Consider the following 18,900-nt stretch of genomic DNA (forward strand, 5'->3'; position numbering starts at 1 on the left):
GAAGGGGACAACAGAGGATAAGATGGTTGGATGGCATCACTGACTCCATGGACGTGAGTTTGAGCAAACTGGGAGTTGGTGATGGACAGGGAAGCCTGGTGTGCTGCAGTCCATGAGGTCTCAAAGAGTTGGACATAACTGAGTGATTGAACTGACTACCCTCCTTGGGTTGTCCTTGCCTCTCCTTAAGTGTTTGGGACTTCGTGATAAATAATGGAAACTAAAGGCTCTGCCCTGAGAACCCAGAAGTGGGCTCATTTCTCCCTCTTCAGAGTTAGTGTTCGAGAATGTCCTCAGTGTACATATTTCCAACGTGAACAATTTTATACCTTACAGAACAAGGTTATATAAAACCAAAACAGTGACAAGCATCCTGTGGGAGGAAGGTTCTGACCCCCTGAGCCCCTGATCGTTTCCTGGGGATGAGTCAGACAGGTGAGGATGCGGAGTGGAGGCTGCCAGACTTCCTGATGGGGACACAGAAGCGGGACGAGTTCACAGGCTCCAACCTCAGCCAGGCTGTGCTTCCTACTCCTGCTGCTTTGTCATGTGTGGAGAGAATAAAAACCGGATCTGTGCAAGGAGGGTGGTGAGAGAGAGAGGTAATGCACAGATAAGGCTTGATTCGGGGCAATGCTGGTGTGAGCTGACACTGACGTGAACTCGTGTGTCCTGGGCACGTGTCTCCAGAGTAATCTGCCTGAAATGTCTTCTTACTGACGTGGTCAGGGACTAGTGATGTCAGCTCCACATTCTCTGACGAATGTTCATCCCCATACTTCTCCATCCTGTGAATCTGTTCAATGGACCAGCGAGTGAGTGGGTCCCTGAGCCTGGGGGTCTGTCCTTGTCAAACAGGGTTCCTGAGATAACTGGGGTCGAGCCTGGCCGCAGAGCATTTGACACTTTCTTCTCTCGTTTTTCCCTTCGTTCTCACCTCTCCTTCTACCCACAGCCTCCCCTGAACACCTCACATGCTCACAGCCCGTTGCCCTGCATCTCTGCAGCGCTTTTCATCCATGACAGGTTTCATGCCTATCACAGGGGTGCTGGTGCTGCCTCCTGGTTAGGTGATGGGAACACTGTCATTCCCCAATTCTCACCACACTCCGTGTGATGATGGGCACAGATGGATGCGGCTGTGTTTTTTTCCTAATGGAAGATGCGCTGGGGTCGTGTGGCCACCAGACGCTGCAACGCCCGAGGCCACCATCACCATCACTAAACGCCCTCTTGTCTTCCCACAGCCTGCGCCTTCCGGTACAACGGGCTCTCCTTCGTCTACCTCATCTACCTCCTGCTCATCCCCCTGTTCTCGGAACCGACTAAAGCCACCATGCAAGGTAAGAGCCCCTGGCTCTCTGCTCCAGGGCGGGGTACATCTGGGGGTCCCCGGGGTGTTGTTACCAGAAGGGAGAGATGCCGGTCCAGTGGGGAGCTGGGGCACTTGGTGGTGATGCGTTTCTGTCACTTGCAGTTGTTTTTCCCACACATGTTCTATGGCAGGCCTGCATTTGTAGGTTTGCAGAGGGTCTGGAAGGTTCTGGAACTCAACGTGTGGTCATGAAAATGAAGCAGATCTATAGGTTCTCTGTGCTGGGAGTAGGCGGTGGGAAGTGCAGCTAGGATAGGAGCAGGAGGCCTGGGGAGGAAGTTGGTGGTCGTGGCTGCTTCATAGCTGGGATCTGTCACGAGTGCTCCAGTCGGGTACAGAAAGACACAGATTCTAGTGATAGTTTTTCAAGCGTGTGATTGCAAACCTGTAGCTCCTTCCCCGATGCTCTCCAGGAACCTGAAGGCGTAGAGAGAAATAGTGACTCTCTTTCCTGAGGTTCCGATGAGGAAGCTGGTCTGATTTGAAGTTCTTCCACAGAGAGACAAATTAAACTGCACTGAGTTAATCGAATTAATTGTTTTTTTGAAATGATGCCATTATAAGAAATCAGAACTGTGCCCCACGTCTTAGGTGAGAATGATGGCCCTGTGTTTATAACAAAGGACAGGAAGTCAGGCTTGACATGGGAATGGCCGTGGCTCCATGGTGCCCGCTCACAGTGCTGACTTCTCAGGAAAAGCAGTAAAGTCCTGGTGTAAACAGAGTAGTAAATCATGACTCTGTCTTTCCTGTTCTCCCCCGACTGTTAAATTGATTGTTCATCCTGATGGTTAGGACTGCAGATGCACTGTTGGTTTTCCTGCCTTAGGAAGAATCTAAATAATAGCTCTTCTAATTCACTTAAATCTTAATACACACAGTGAAGAAGGGCTAGAGAAATGTGAATCTATACAAATCCTTATCAGACCAAAAATATGTTGTTTACGAGACCCCGCCCACCCCAGCCTCCTTCCTAGAGTCCAACATAAACAAAGACATTTAGATAGCTTAGCTTCTGGCCTTGGAACCAAGACGGTAACACACAGGCAACTCCTACCTCAGGGCGGGGAGCTCATGTATTAAAGAAAGGTTTCACCTTTAGAATTAAGTGCTTTAGAAGTGAGTACCTGTTGGTCCTCAGTTAAATGATCTGTTGCTTTTCTGTCAGGGTGTCCCCTTGTTTTATCTGGAACCAGGTCACGGGGTTTCCTTGTCACACTCAGTCATGACGCCTGGCTTTGCTTCTTCCCAAGTGACCCAGCCCTGCTCTGCCCAGGGCCTCAGTCTCTGTGGGGGTGGGCATGTGTAATGTGGCCCACCATCTCTGCCCAGGCACAGAGGGGATGACTCTGTCAGGAAACATACAGGTGAAGGATGAGATCAGACATGCAGAGCGGTTTTCTGTGTGTAGGAAGAAATGTCTGAATCCCCAGAGTGTCGCAGGTCAGAACACAGACAGCATCCTGTGCACAGGTGTCTGCCTCCTCCCGCACACACCCCACCCAGCTGGGGCTGAGGGACCAGCAGCTCAGAGGGAGCCTGCAGGCATCTTTCCAGCTGGTACCCGGGGGCAGGGCTTGGGGTTGTGTGTCTTGTCCTCCCGTCCTTCCTGTCTTTCAGTGCCAAGGGACATGGCCGAGATTCACAAGCTTATCTATTTGCTGTGTCTGGAATTGCACAGGGACTGGAGGGAGGGAGGCCCCACATGGTCTTTATGAACTCACAGGACTCACAGTCTGGCGGCTCTACTTCTGTGATTGGAGGCACCCAGCCCAGGCATTTCTAGCAGGGCTGTGGTCCAGGGTTCAAGTCACATGGTCCAGGAAGATGCCTGTGTGGCATCCACACAGACGGTGGTGGACCTGGTGGACCTGGAGGGGTGATACCGTGTGTCTTTGCAGAAGTCTCGGGGTCACACACATTTGGCCTTTCAAGTTGCTGTTCACACACATTTCTCACAAGTGGGTAGGAAGGTCCAGTGTCCTGGGCGTCTGTTTTGCCTGCCATTCAGAGCCTCTGCAACACAGACGCACACACATGCATGCACACACGTGCACACACACATGCACACACACGTGTGCATGCACACACACACACACACACACACTTGCATGCACATGCACACGGGCATGCATACCCCCCCCCCCCCACACACAACACACAGTCAAGGTTCAGAGGATGGGAACTCTTAGTAAGTCAGTGTGCAAATTGCTTCTCCCTTCTTTCTCCTTGGATTTCTCAGCAGGAGTCAGATGTCAGTATAGTTTAGGCTCAGGGTGGTCTCAGCAAAGCCCCTCTCCTTGAGCTGGGAATCTCCATCCTCCCAACTCTGTCAGCTTTTCAGACATTCTCCTTGTCCCCCATCCACTCAGGTCTCCCCAGAGGCTGAGCCAGAGCCCACTTTAGTGCAGTTATTTATGGAATCCCTCCTTATGCACCACCTTGAAGATGGCAAGGGTTTTGCTCTTTTGTTCGTGACTGTGTTTCCAGGACCGGGGACAGCGCCTGGTGTCTAGCCGTCCGTCCATCAATATTTACAGAATGAATGAATGAGTGCATTTGTTTTCATAGTCTAGAGTTCTTGGCATCTAGGAACCCAGCCCTTGTCCTTTGCTCCCCTCGGCCTCCAGGAGAGCAAACGTCGCAGGACAGTTGATCACTCACACCTCGGCCTCCATGAGAGCAAACGTCGCAGGACAGTTGATCACTCACACCTGTCTCCTCTGGAGACAGAAGCTTGGGGGTGGGGTAATAGGTCCTGGGATGTATGCTACGTTAGATTTACTGGGGATCAGGGGATTATGAATAATTGAAGAAATCAGAATGATGTATGCTTTCCTTACAATGTTAGGGATTTTATTGTAGCCTAAGATACTGAAGGAAGGCCAGTTTGCTGTTCGCTTGCTGTTTACTTAGCAGTGGGCTTTGCATTTAAATTGAGACTTCACTCCATTAAATAGGAGCTAATATGTAGTTAACTTCAGGTGGCCCAAATATTGCAAGTTGATGAGATATTAAATTCTTTAACTAGATGTGTATGTATTAAGTTCCTTATGCCTATGCATAATGCATATCCCCATTGTGGTGGAACAGTTGGTATTTTGTTTGGATGAACATAAGTGGTAAAATGTATAAGAGGTAAAAGTCCGTATGCTGTGTATACTCAGCACACACTGACTGATGATAACATGACTGTTATTTTGAAGGATAATGTTATTACTTTGAATATCAGAGTGAGCTGGATTTAGAAATCTCATTCTCATATCTAGTCCTAACCTCAAGATATTTCCTAGTGCTCTTTAAATATCAGCTAAGAATTGTGTGATATCCAGGCTTTCTTGTTAAAAAGCCCAGGACATACAGGTACTGTGTAGGTGGTCATGCTCTTAACCCCTGTGTTGTCTGACCCGTGCCCAGGACAGAACACTGTTCTCAGTATTGCAAGCACAGAGGGAAACCTAATCACTGAATAAATATTTGTTGGCTGATAGATTACCAGGCCCTGGGCACAAGGATCTGGAGAGATGATACGGGTTTGTTGAGAAGAGATATTTTAATTTGCTTCAGTGCAGAGTGATGACACGTGGGTATTACATAGAAAATACAGCTTATTGAGTGTGATTGTTTATTTCTTTCAACAAATGTTAATTGAAAGACTGCCCTTCACCAAACACTGTGTTTGGGTTTGCAGAGAATAAAAATGAGAAGAAAACATGGTTCTTCACTGTTGTGGTCTTCCAAGCACACTGGCTCTTGTGTGTTTCATTGAAGGGTAGCTCTGTCAAAGAAGTTGTCTTTGGAAGCCATGGACTTGTTCCAGTGATGCTATCATTTCTTTAGACCAATCTCAGATTAATCCTTTGTGGTCTCCTTTGGACTTTGCCTTAAATAACTTCCCAGGTGGCTCAGTAGTGAAGAATCTGCCTGCCAATGCAGGAGACATGGGTTCAATCCCTGGGTTGGGAAGATCCCCTGGAGGAGAAATGGCAACCCACTCCAGTATTCTTGCCTGGGAAATCCCACAGACAGAGGAGCCTGGCAGGCTACAGCCCATGGGGACCCAGAGTTGGACGCGACTGCAGTGACTTAGCACATGTGCATGCAGGTTCCATGGCAGCAAGTCACTGTCCGTGTAAGGTGGGTCTGATGTGATAGTATTTTGAGTCAACTTTGATGGGGAAAAAACTGGTGATGAATTAGTTATATCAATTTTAGAAAAGAAAAAAGACAAAACCCAGAGTATTGAGTGTAAAACAGTGCCTGAAGGTCATGCCTCACAATCATTGAGGAGGTTTAAGATTTATTGGATGATACATCCGAGTGACAAAAAATGGAACATCTTTCTGTGATGGGTTCATGTGGATGCGTGGATGTATGAGACTAAGACATTGGGCAGAGTGAGATGGGGGAACCAGAAGGCAACATCCTGAAGGGGGTACTGATTAGCTCGATCTACCTGAAGTCTTGACCACAGCCATCAGGCGACGCCTACCTGGCCCAGACCAGAGAGTCAGGTGGTGTGTCTTCAGAGGCCTGGGGACTGAGGGTGCTAAGAGCAGGTCAGTTTCCTATGTGTCAGGAGCTCTGGTGAGTGCTCCCTATACATGACCTCATTTAATTAGAGGGTGGGAAATGATTGATTGAAATGGCAGGAACCCCCCTTCTCTCTGGAATGAAAAAACCCACTGGGTTATGAATCCACTTAACCAGCTAGGAACCTGCATGGTGAAGGGCTGGTGTGATTGCACTCTCTTCCTGCCACGGAGATTGGTGAGACTCAGTCACTTTTAGGACAGTCTAGATTCCTGACTAGTTCTCATCCTACCTCCCCAGTCTCCACCCATCAGGGAGCGCTTCCGCTCATAAGGCTGGGTCTCACCATCTGGTTCCACACACCTTATCATACTTTCTTAGATTTTGGTCCTGTAGATGTTCAGAGTCCCAAGTCTTTTTCGGTTGGTTTCAACAGAGAGTTTTATTTACATCCTTGCATGCAAGGACAGCTCTTACTTAATCAGTCAAGTGTCCGGGGTCTGGGGTGAGAGCCACAATCTGGTGTGGGATGTGGCCTTTGCTGTAAATCGCTTCTGTCTCCTTGCTCAGTCCTGCCAGCATCTTGTCTTAGTTCTCATGCCCTCCTGCAGGCTGGGGAGGGTAAGAAGGTCTTCTCCATTCTTTTTTTTTTGGTGGGGAAAATCATTTACTTATTGGGGGCTGTTTGAGAAGGAGTTCTCCAAATGTCAAGACTACAATGCTTTTTGGGCAATGCTAGTCGTTGACCTGCAGTGAACATATCTTAGAAGCATCAGCATCTAATCAGTTCACAGGTGACATGTTGTTTCTCTCTCTCACACACACACACGTGCACACACACACATGCACACACAAACACATGAAGGACCAGAGACAAGGGTTGTCTATGGTGAGTAATTATTTCTAACTGCAAAGCTGTTGTTTGGTTCAGGGACCCTCAGTCACCAGAAGCCTTCTCTGAGATTGAATGACTCATAGGTGGGAACAGAGCCCTGGGAGTGGAGGGGAGGGAAGGGCTTTGGGTACCTGGGTGGGTCTTCCTAGGTCTCCCTGTTCAATCCCGGAAGCCAGGTCCTTCTGAAGCAGGTAAAGCTCACATGAGGGTCCCAACCTGGCTGAGGCAGTCAGGTTGCCAAAGGAAACCAAAAGGACCAGACTTGCAGGATATGCCCTCCAAATATTTTTCAACATGTGGTTTTTATGGAGAAGATTTTCTCCTTTTGTTAAAGGGGTGGGTTTCTAAATTTTTTTTTTCCTACATAACTTTTCTGTATTTTTTTGAGCAAGGTAGCAATTTCCCTGCTGTGTTTGCTTATGTTTACGATGACTCAAAAGTCATTAAAAAGGTCTTTTTCTCGTGATTTGGATCTCTTTCAACATTTAGGAGGAGGATACCATTAGAAGGTGGGTGGTCAAAGAGAGGCTTCATTGTGCTTTGAGGACAAAGGTGAGCAATTTAGCAGGTCAGGTTCATTTTCGTAAACTGTTGAAGTTTTTCGAAAATAATAGGGAAAAATATTTTATTCTCTTCAGCTCTGAACAGGGTCCTAGTTTAAGGGGAAATTGTAATCATAGGATAGTGTGTGTGTGTGTGTGTGTGTGTGTGTGTGTGTGTGTGTGTGTTGTGAAGTAATCACCAGAAGGCCTCATCCTCATCTTCTGACCCAGGAAACACTTTACCAGAGTCACTGAAGGCTCCTGAGAAAAGAAAAATGATGCTGCATTTGCTGATGTGAAGAGGCAGAGTGGTCTGTAACTTGTAAAGCTGTGTTTAGACGTCAGAGAGGAAATAGTAGCAGATATTTTAAACTGCTGGCATCTGGTTTTTGTTAAAAACACTGTTACTCTTTATACCATTAAGCTTATTATTACTGTGGTTTATTATGTCATCATAAAGCAAAAGGCAAGGAAATATTTAATTGAGAAAATTATTTGGGGGTAAGTGCTTTATTATCAATATCAGCTCAATCAAACAGAATGCTACCAAAATTTTGAATAAGTTAATGGTAAGACTTTTAGGTTATTTTATCTGTTCTTTTTTGAGGGGTGGTTATTTTGAATTTGGCAAAGAGCATTCAGTGACACAGAACTTTCAGGCACACATATAATTCTCATCTCAGGAAACTTGGGGTCATATTATTATATGAGTCAGGAGATGTTCTCAGAAGTCCTGAACTTTGCACTTTATTTGGCTGTGATCAACCAAATCTGCAGTGTGACCTCACCTGTGATTTAGGTGCTGTTCATCATGAGAAGGTCGGGGGTGTGTGAGGGGCCTGAATTGGATGTCAGTTTGAGTCAAGCTGGAAATGACTCTTCTTTTGTTTATTCACCTGACGGGCACACACTGGTGCCCGGTACCAGCGCTGTCCCGGGCACTTGAACACTAAGAAGTAGCACAGGGTGTGAATGAACAACATGATCCTGGGCGGCAGCCTCCTTCAGTTCCCAGGGTCTCGGTTTCCTCCCATGTTGAGTCCACATGCTGGTCCTGGACGGAACACCAAGTCATCTGCTGTGGAGTTAAGTTCATGGATACTGTGTCCCGTGGTTGTGCTGAATAAATGGTTAAAGAGCTCAGAGGAGGAGGTCATCCCTTTTACTTGAAAAATGTATCTTCTCTTCGAAAGGGTTCAGCTGATTTGATTTGCTTCTCTGTGTATCTGGAGTCCATTTGCTTCAGTTTTGAAGCTGATTTACTTCACAGTCTGGACGAGACTAATTTTTGATGGATTGACTTGTTAGAGTCTAGGCTTTGCTTTGCGTATAACTATTTCTCTTAAACAGACCCACGTATGTTTGCATAGATTCATACAAAAGAACCCTTTCAGATGAAGACTTACATTTAAATTTCAAGCAGTGCTAATTGCTAATTGGAAGAACCTCTAGGTAACACATGCAGGGCTTGTGTCTGCCAGGCGGCTCCCCCAAGCTTTCTACACCTCATTGAGTCCTCCCAACACCCCATGAAATAGGAATCCATAGTATTTATGTTTTACAGAAAAGGAAACTGAGAAACACACAGAGGTTCATGAATAATTCCTGAAATGAACATTAAAAAAAAATTGATCCAATAAGTGAAAGCTTCTAAAATAAATAATTCAGTTACCAACCCAGGCATTTCCCACATTCTACTGGTTTTATTATAAAATTAATACAGAGTGAAAATAAGTGGAGAGATTTTTGCATATAATCCAGCTGCCTTGTGACAATGTAAGTGGATGGTTATTGTACTGCAAACACCATTTAGGATATTTTCTCAGCATTCAGCAGAGAAGAGGAGCCCAAGGATATTTTTTTCTGAATGCTTAAAAGTTACTCATTTATCATGTGTTGACTAAAAGGCCATTCACATTTCTTTATCTTATTCTATAGATTATATTGTGTATAGACATCTAAGAGAGGGTCACTAAAGGCGGGTCATCTAAGAGCCTCTGACACAGGGTCCTGGCCAAGAGAGTGTGTGAAGCCTGAATTCTGACCCCTGTTTTGCTGACCAAGAAAAAAAAAATACTCCAGTACAGGATCGTGTGCTTCCGGGGGAAGGGGTCCCAAGGGGAAGGCGGCAGCAGTGGTCCTGCAGGGAAAAGGAGAGAGCACAGAACAGGCATGTTTTACAGCAACACACGGGCTCCTGAAGATGAGTTCCATTTGTTTACTCAACACAATCCCATCAACTCCCCTCCTGACCCCCCAGCATCCTTGAGATGAGCCCTGAGTGACCACCAGACAGCGATTAGCCTGTAAGTTCCTGCTTCGTCTCCCCAGAGAGACCCGGCCACCCCGAGGCCGCAGAGATCCATCACTGCTTCATCTCAGTGGAGACACAGAGGCAAGTGGAGGAAGGGCTAATGGCCAGGCCGGGTCTGGACAGCAGAGCGATGGGCACCATAGCCGCGGGACCAGGTCTTCCGGTCCCAGATGCTGTACCGCTCTGCTTTTCCTCTGTTTCTCAATTACTTGCTTGTGGACTGTGCAATAGGTGAGGATTAGTCATCTCTTTGCCACCAGGCTCATTCAACGGCCAGCTTATTGGAAAGGTGTGATCGTGCATGCCGGCTGTGCTGGCTGCTTGTTCATGAAGGTGAGAGTGAAGCAAACATTTGTCCATCAGAGGAGCTGACAATGTGATGGGGGCTGGTGGGCTGCGTCTGTCTGTAGGTGGCAGGGACTTCTCTGTCATTCATCCAGATGCTGCTCATCAAATATTCAGCAGCCAGGGCGTTTACAAAGGCCTCTCGTGGGCCTGTGCACAAGCCAAAGGGAGCCAGAGGCCAGGCTTCTGGACGTGGGGCTGGGCTTGGATTTTTGTTTGGAAATGAGACACTGGCTTATTGCATTGAAGGAGGTGGGTGGGGGTAGTTACCTGGGGAATTAAACATATTTGTGGTCCAGAATTTTGCTGTTGTTTGGACTCTGTATGTAATGCTCTGACAAGAGTCCGAATTAACAAGTCCCCTGTATTAATTCTGGGGACCACCTGTCGCAGGAAGATAGACCTACGCTGAGTGGGGGGCCAGATGATGTGTTGATTCATTCCTTCCTTCATGCATTCAGTCATCTGACAAATATTGATGAGGCATTTACTCTTTATAAATAACATGTTGAGAACCGGCAATACCACAGAGAACAAAAGTAAACATAGCTCCAAAATCCAAAAATTTACTCTCCAGTTGGTAATACAAAAGGATGTTTAATTTTTTAGAATAGGTTGATCCTTATCATTGGCAGGTTCTGTGTTTGTTAATTCATCTACCTGCTAAAATTCATTTGTGACCCCCAAGTGATGCTCATAGCGCTTTCATGGTCATTGGTGCATCCTTGAGGAGTGGCAGGAAATTGGAGTTACCAGCCATGCATGTGCGGCTGAGGAAGGTCAAAACCAGGTCTCCTTTTGGGTTCAGCTCAGACTGTGAACAGGACACTAGTTAGTGGCACACGTACCACATTTTTGTTCTTTGTGTTGGTGATATTGCTGCTTAAAATGTCCTCAAGTACACTGCACTTCCTGAGCTCAGGAAGGTTGGACATATGATTATGCAATCCCACTCTTGGACATATATTTGGAGAAAACTCTTAATTCGGAAAGATACATGCACCCCAATGTTCATAGCAGCACTGTTTACAGTAGCCAGGACATGGAAGCAACCTAAATGTCCATTGACAGATGAACAGATAAAGAAGATGTGGTATGTATACAGTGGAATATTACTCAGCCATAAAAAAGAATGAAATAATGCCATTTTCAGCAACATGGATGGACCTAGAGATTATCATACTGAGTGAAGTAAGTCAGACAAAGACAAATATCATATGATATCACTTATGTGTAGAATGGAAAGAAATGATACAGATGAACTTATTTATAAAACAAAAAAAGACTCACAGACATGGACAAAAAACTATGGTTACCACAGGGAAAGAGGATCAGGGAGGGATTAATTAGGAGTTTGGGATTAGTAGATAAAAACTGCTATATATAAAACAGATGAACAACAAAGACCTACTGTATAGCACAGGGAAATCTGTTTAATATCTTGTGATAACCTATAATATAAAATAATCAAAATAATATATATCAATATTTATATTGATACATATGTGAATTCAATTTTTAAAATGAAACAAAAAGGAGGCTGGGATATGCCTTGTGAGGAAAATACATTTATCGGAGAGACTACATTCAAGCATGAATTACAGCACTGTTGGCCGTGAGTTCAATGTTGATAAATCTGCAATAGGTATTGAATAAGGTGTCTCTAAACAGGTTAGATATTGATCAGTTGGTGAAAATGTTGTAACCAGAGGCTTCCAGGATCCTACTGTGTTTCCCCAAGGACCTGTGGTCAGTATTATCCACTCAGTGTTCAGGGCGTCATCACTGAGCATCACTGCCACAAACAACAAGAGTTGTGTGTGTGTGTGTGTGTGTGTGTGTGTGCATGCTCAGTCACACAGTCGTGTACAACTCTTTGCGACCCCATGGACTGGAGCCCACCAGTCTCCTCTGTCCACGGGATTTCCCAGGCAAAAATACTGGAATGGGTTGCCATTTCCTACTCCAGGAGATCTTTCAACCCAGGGATTGAACCCGTGTCTCTTGCATCTCCTGCACTGGCAAGAGGATTCTTTACCACTAGTGCCACTTGGGAAGCCCTGATGAGAGTTAAATGTGTATGTTTTGCACTAGAATATGGGGCTCAGGGTCGACCTGAATGAACACACATTAAGACTCTCGGGGGCGATGGTTACAGGATGCCCAGCAATGCCTTCCTCCTTAAGGACTGGAGAGAACGTAGATGTGTGAACAGTCACCATCTGCCAGGAGCTCAGAATATGGCCCCACTACCAGGACAGTGGGACCTGGTTGGAATGAGGAGGAGACACTCTTTCTGCTCAGTTTCAGGTTAAAACTTTTTAAAAATTAATTTTTTTTGGAGTACAGTTGCTTTACAGTGTTGTGTTAGTTTCTGTTGTACAGCAGTGAATCAGCTGTATGTATGCATACAGCCCCTCTTTTTTGGATTTCCTTCCCATTTCGGGGACCTCAGAGCACTGGGTAGAGGTCCCTGTGCTACAGGCAAGTTATAATTTTTGATGCGGCTGAATTTTGCACAAAGCGTCAATATAGATGTTGAGTATGGAGATGTTACTGTGTCAAGAATTACATGAAGATGTAACAAGTAGATGAATTCCTCATAGGCTGTTTTACTCAGTTCTCTAGATTTTAGAACAGTTATATATTTTTAAGTGGTATTCAAGCAATTCAGTAATATGTACTGATTCTCACATTAAGAAGATCCATACAATTCACGGAGAAGGAAAATGAACAAATTTAGTCTAAACACAAAAAAACCACAATGCGGGCAAATAATGTGGTAAAATAAACAATGACGAACATCAGATTTCCTCCAGTTCCAACTATTTAGTTAAAAAATCCACTGACCTTTAGCAACAATTAGAGTGAGTGTCTGGATCTCAGGAGGGATTCTGTGTGCTGTTCGCTCTGAAATCGCATCTTTGTTCCTCCATGGGTCAAGGGCCATGAGGCCCAGTCACCGCCCCCCCTCTCAGCTCCTGCACTTGGTCATCTTGTTCTTTCTCCTTCATCTTGGAGCCTCGGGATTGAATTTGGGGAGCATGTGAGTTGTATCTGATCTCCAAGTGCCCATATGTGCCTGTACCTCATCATTCAGGTTCCCCCTGGCCAGTCACCCCAGAGGATTGGGGGCAGTGATTAGAGTAATTTAACTGAAGATAAACCATTCAGTGATTCAGTTTTCCCACCTGCCATGGACCATCCAAATACCAATAGCAGACTCCTCCTCCCCCGTTCCCACGTCTTCAGAAGACACCCCAGGTTCTGGGCTGTGTGATGTGGTCCAGTCCTTCCAGAGAAGATTCTGTTTCCACCAGAGGGAGCCACTTTGTCCAAAACAGCTACAACTGTGGCATTTCAGGGCCTTTTAAGCAGTTCCCATTAACCCCACTTACTTGGCCTCATTGATACCATTTTTCCTATTTAAAAAAAGTAATTTTAAGTAACTATTGTGAGTGCTGTTTGAATTTAAGTTATGAAAAACAAGCATTTTGGGGAAAGGAAACTGATGGAATCCAATCAAACATCCTAGAAAGGAAAGTAGCCCTAAGTGCAAGAGCTTAGTGATGAAACCAAAACACACTTTTCACTTCCACAATGAGGTTCATTTGGGGGTAGAGCTCCGAGGGTAGGAGAAAACATTTCAGAAAGGGAAGTACCCTATCCCAAGTAGAAAGTTAGGAAGTAATCTGTATAAGCACATAGGTAACGGTAGACGATGCATTTTCTATATGAACGATGCAGTCCTGAGCTTCTCAATGTTCCAGTCAAGTCCTCTCAAGCTCTCACTCAGGAATGGCAGCAAAACTTCCAGGGAAGTAACTAACTTAATGACACCATAGACACGAGACACAGTTATCTCATCAATAGTGGTGATGATGGTTACCTGCTCACTGTATTCTCAGGATACCCATCATCTCTGAAGTCTTCACTGGAGATTTTCTAACTTAGGACTCAGGATACAAAGAAATGTAAATAAGTCAGTCTCTAAATTCAAGGAGTTTCCCATCTAACCCTGAGATTATACTTGGAAATTAAGAGTCAATGGATAAGTGTGAGATATGTCAATAATATGATGAATATGATGAATAAGAGCACAAGTAGCTAAAGTTTGAGTTGTTAGTCGCTCAGTCATGTCCTACTCTTTGCAACCTCATGGACTGTAGCCCGCCAGGCTCCTCTGTCCATGGAATTCTCCAGGCAAGAATACTGGAGTGGGTAGCCATTCCCTTTTCCAGGGGATCTTCCTGACCCAGGGATTGAACCAGGTCTCCTGCATTGCAGGCAGATTCTTTACTGTCTGAGCCACCATGATATAAATGATATATAAGTGTATATTATATATTCTGTAACTAAAGAGGATGGGAGGGCAGTTCCTGAAAGCTCTGATTTTACTTGGGTGTCATTGATTTGTAGTCTGTTTTTCAGACAGTGTTTGGCTAACAACCGTGTGTGTTTTTGCGATGTCTTCTGAAATGTGCAAGCAAGGCCTCGCCATCTGGGTGGGATGAACATGTGACTCTCCAAGCGGCAGTTTATCTGAGGCTGTTGGATTTGTGAGGCTCTCTGTTAAAGGGTCTGAGTCTGTGCGTCTTGGGGCGGGGGTTGGAGGTTTAATGCAGTTGTATTTCCTGTTTGTAATAAAGCATCAGGAAGAGAGATCCTTGGGGGATCTTAACATATCAAGTACTTTAGCTGGTTTTTGCTAAGTTTTGATCCTGAAAGTGTCTGTGTGTGTGCATGTGTGGGAATGTGTTAGCTTGCATTTTCAATAGATCAATGACCGAAGGGGGTTATTTATGTCCAATAGAGGAGAAGAAAGGACAGAATGAGTTAGGAGAACTCAGAATATTCACTTGAATGTTTGCAAGGAGTGAAGTACTGTAACGTAAAGCCATATGGTGGGTCATCACAGAAACTTCCCCAAAGCAGCCTGGGTTTTCAAGAAGTCTGTTAAAATGATGTCTCTCCCTATCCTGGAACTTGGCACTGCTTTTTTCCCCTTCTGCCTATAGAAAGTTTCATTTGTGGGAAGAAGTCCAGTCAGTGCCCGGCTGTTACATTCCGCAGAGCGTGTGTTCCCGCCACCTAATCCGTGCCCAGCAGCCCGGCCCCTGTGCCTGTGTGCAGACCGTGCCGGGTGCTTTATGACTCTAAGTGTCCAAGGGTATTTCCTTCCCACTTCCTTTCTTTCTCTTCTTAACTTCCCTCCTCCATTCTTTTCATCTTCACTATGAAATCCTGCAGAGAGTGTGAGTCTTGGGAGGGCTAATTTTATGAATCAGTTGTGCTATAGGCAGTGCCCCCCTGGGTCTGGTATCTTGTGTAAGAACTCACTTATACATCCACTTCTGGTCAAGTCTGCAGTGGTGTTGGTCATGATCCTTACTGTCTTCTCAAGAAATGGAAAAAAATTGAAAAATTAATCATTGCCCTTTATAATTTCTTTTTTAATTTACTTTTTATTTTATATTGGAGCATAGTTTATTTACAGTGTCAGTGTTAGTTTCAGGTGTAGAGCAGATTGATTCGGTTATACCTATACACTTATCCATTCTTTTGTCAGATTCTGTTCCCTGTATAGGTCATTATAGACTATTGAGCAGAGTTCCCTGTGCTAAACAGGAGGTCCTTGTTCACTGTCACTATCCATTTTATATATAGTAGCTTGCATTTGTTAACCCCAGTCTCCCAATTTATCCCCCCCTACCTTTCCCTTTTGGTAGCCATATGTTTTTGAAATCTATAATTTCTAAAAGCATCATGTGTGATCTAATTTGTCTGTCTCAACTGTACCTAAGGGTTACATGGAGCTCATTTCAATTCTTTTCTATTGCATTTTACAAATGAAGAAATTGAAGCTGCACAATTCATCTAAAGCACCACCAATAAGAAGTGGCAGAGCCAACAGAGGCACCCAGGTTTTGGGTTCTGATTCTGGGTTCTTCCTTAACTACCATGTTGCTAGGTAACCACAGTGCAATGCCCCCTCCCCCATAGGTGCAGTCCAGTCCTCATGCAGGAGGTTTTCATTCAGAGAACTGCATCCCAGAGCTCATGAGTGTGGAAAATGGTGGAGGAAAAGGCGAAATGGGATTGGGCCTAAACTTTTGGAATGGAGAGTCTGAAATCAGGGCCCTGGCTTACACTTGCCAGGGGCATACTTACCTTTTAATTTCCTGTCATTAAATAAGTTAAAAATCAGGGAAAGAAAATACACCTTAGACATAATACTGCCAGCTCAGCGGTTTGAAGGTTTGTGGTTCTTCTCTGCAAGTATTTTACATTATCCAAATATAACATGATGAATTCTATGTGAATAGGTGGTATGGTTTTTATGGCTATGCTGCTTTATAGTAAATCTGGAGAAGAAGAAAGTTATACAGAAGCTAAGATGCCAAGGACCTCTTACCGTATTTGAGCTGATGAAAACCAAGTGTGATGCTGTCTGTCGTATTTTTACTTCTCACCCAGTTTTATTTATTTGTGTATTTTGCAAACTGAAGTTTAGTTGATTTACAGTATTTTAGGTATACAGGAAAGTATATATATGTATGGGCTTTACTGGTGGCTCAGACAGTAAAGAATCTGCCTGCAGTGTGGGAGACCTGGGTTCGATCCCTGGGTTGGGAAGATTCCCTGGAGAAGGGAATGGCAAGTCACTCCAGTATTCTTGCCTGGAAAATTCCATGGACAGAGGAACCTGTGGGCTACAGTCCCTGGGGTTGCAAAGAGTCGGACATGATTGAGTGATCAGAACCACTCCCACCACCCATCATGATAGATATGTATGATATTACATATTCAGATCCTTTTTCATTATAGATTATTACAGGATATTGAATATAGTTCCCTGTGCTGTACAGTAGGTTCTTGTTTATCTATTTTATATATAGTAGTGTGTATCTATTAATCCCAAATTCTGGATTTATTCCCTCTTCCCTTTCCCCTTGGTAACCATTAGTTTGTTTTCTGTGTCTGTGAGTTTGTTTTATAAAAAAGTTCATTTGTATCATTTTTTTTAGATTCCACATAGAGGTGATATCTTATGATGTTTGTCTCTTTCTTTCTGACTTATTTCATTTAGTATGATAACCTCCAGGTCCATCCATGTTGCTGCAACTGGTATTATTTCATTTTTTAAAAATGCCTGGATAATATTCCATTGTGTATATGTATCACATCTTCTTTATCCATTCATCTGTCCATAGACATTTAGATTGTTTGTCTGTCTTGGCTAATGTAATTTTTGAATATTGTGCATGTGTCTTTTTGAATTTTAGTTTTCATCTTTTCCAGGCACATGCCCAGGAGTGGGGTTGTTGGATTACATGATAGCTATATTTCGAGTTTTTGAGGAACTTATATACTGTTCTCCATAGTGGTTGCATCAATTTACATTCCCACCAACAGTGTAGGAGAGTTCCCTTTTCTCCACATTCTCTCCAGCATTTATTATTTGCAGGCTTTTTGATGATGGCCATTCTGGTGGGAATGAGGTGATACCTCACTGTAATTTTGATTTGCACTTCTCTAATAATTAGCAACATTGAGCATTTTTCATGTGCCTATTGTCTGCATGTCTTCTTTGGAGAAATGTCTGTTTAGGTCATCTGCCCATATTTTGATTGTCTTTTTTTTATGTTGAGCTATATGAGCTGTTTTTATATTTTGGAAATTAATTTTATTGTCACTTTCTCTCAACTTATTCCATAGGGCAGACTTAATAGAATGATACTGGTTACACTGGTGAAACCAGTGCCTTCAAGGTTATCAGAAGTTTTATAATGGCTTACTGTCTACCTATCCACCTAATAACATATAGCATGATACAGAGCATAGGAAGAAAAATACACCTGGAATAAAATGAATTCCCAAGGTTCTGCGGAATTTAGCAGGGGTGGAGTCACAGGGAAGTCCAAGCACTGAAGCAGCCAAGTCCAAGAGGGCAGTCGTCACATGAAGAATTCGGAGCCCATGAGATAAAAACCAGTAGGCTTCTCAGAAGCAGAGTGAGTCTTACTGCTGCAGCTTGGAGTCGGTTCCACTTACTCAGCCTCAGGAAGAGGACCCCGAGAGAGGCTGCGAGCCCTGCACTACCAGTTGCTTTGGCAAATGAAAGAACCGCAGCTATTTCCTCGCTTATCTCATCCACAGGGTGAAAACCCAGGCTCTGCAGGGCAACAAAGGGATGCGTTTGCTTCAGGCCGAGGCGCCTGGACCTCCAGGGACCCTGATTGTCCGCACCAGGGGCTGTTTCTGACCCTTTCTGACAGCGCCTAGCCTTGCTGGAGCCCCGCCTGTGCTCCGAGGCTGAGCTGCAGACGTGGACTTCTCACTCACACGCAGGGCTTGGAGGGCAGCTGTTGAGTTTCTGCCTCTGACAAATGTCTGGAGCACAGATGTTACTGCTGCTCCTAGGAAAACCCCATGGGCTTTTAGGTCAGGGCATTGGTGCATGGCTTGTTAGTTCTCTTATTTACAGGTGTGTGTTGCACCCATGTCGCACAGGAACTGAGTTTTGGAGACACTGATCCCTCATCATTCTCTCACCTTTAAAGCCTATGTGGACCTTCTTCAGGGACAAAAATGATATCCTGTTCATACTGGAGGTCTTTGGTGTTCTTTCTACTTCCTGATCAGGTTTCCCTGGTGGCTCAGCAGTAAAGAATCCACCTGCAATGCAGAAGACACAGGAGACATGGGTTCGATCCCTGGGTCGGGAAGATCCCCTGGAGGAGGGCATGACAACCCACTCCAGTATTCTTGCCTGGAGAATCCCATGGACAGAGGAGCCTGCTGGGCTACAGTTCATGGGGTTGCAGAGTCGGACATGACTGAAGTGACTGAGCACACATGCAAGTCAACATGATGCTGACTCTGTTGCTCATCA

General features: G+C 44.8%; 1 protein-coding gene across 1 annotated transcript in view; it reads left to right on the forward strand.

The window, feature by feature from the left end:
* LOC110140923 (piezo-type mechanosensitive ion channel component 2) overlaps nucleotides 1-18,900 on the forward strand; it is a 225,108-nt gene that overhangs the window by 40,259 nt on the left and 165,949 nt on the right. Inside the window, 1 exon segment of the mRNA XM_070464537.1 lies at nucleotides 1,248-1,343. Within this exon segment, the coding sequence (XP_070320638.1) occupies nucleotides 1,248-1,343 (96 nt within the window).

This window comes from Odocoileus virginianus, unplaced genomic scaffold, assembly GCF_023699985.2.
Source record: "Odocoileus virginianus isolate 20LAN1187 ecotype Illinois unplaced genomic scaffold, Ovbor_1.2 Unplaced_Contig_27, whole genome shotgun sequence".
Classification (NCBI taxonomy): domain Eukaryota; kingdom Metazoa; phylum Chordata; class Mammalia; order Artiodactyla; family Cervidae; genus Odocoileus; species Odocoileus virginianus.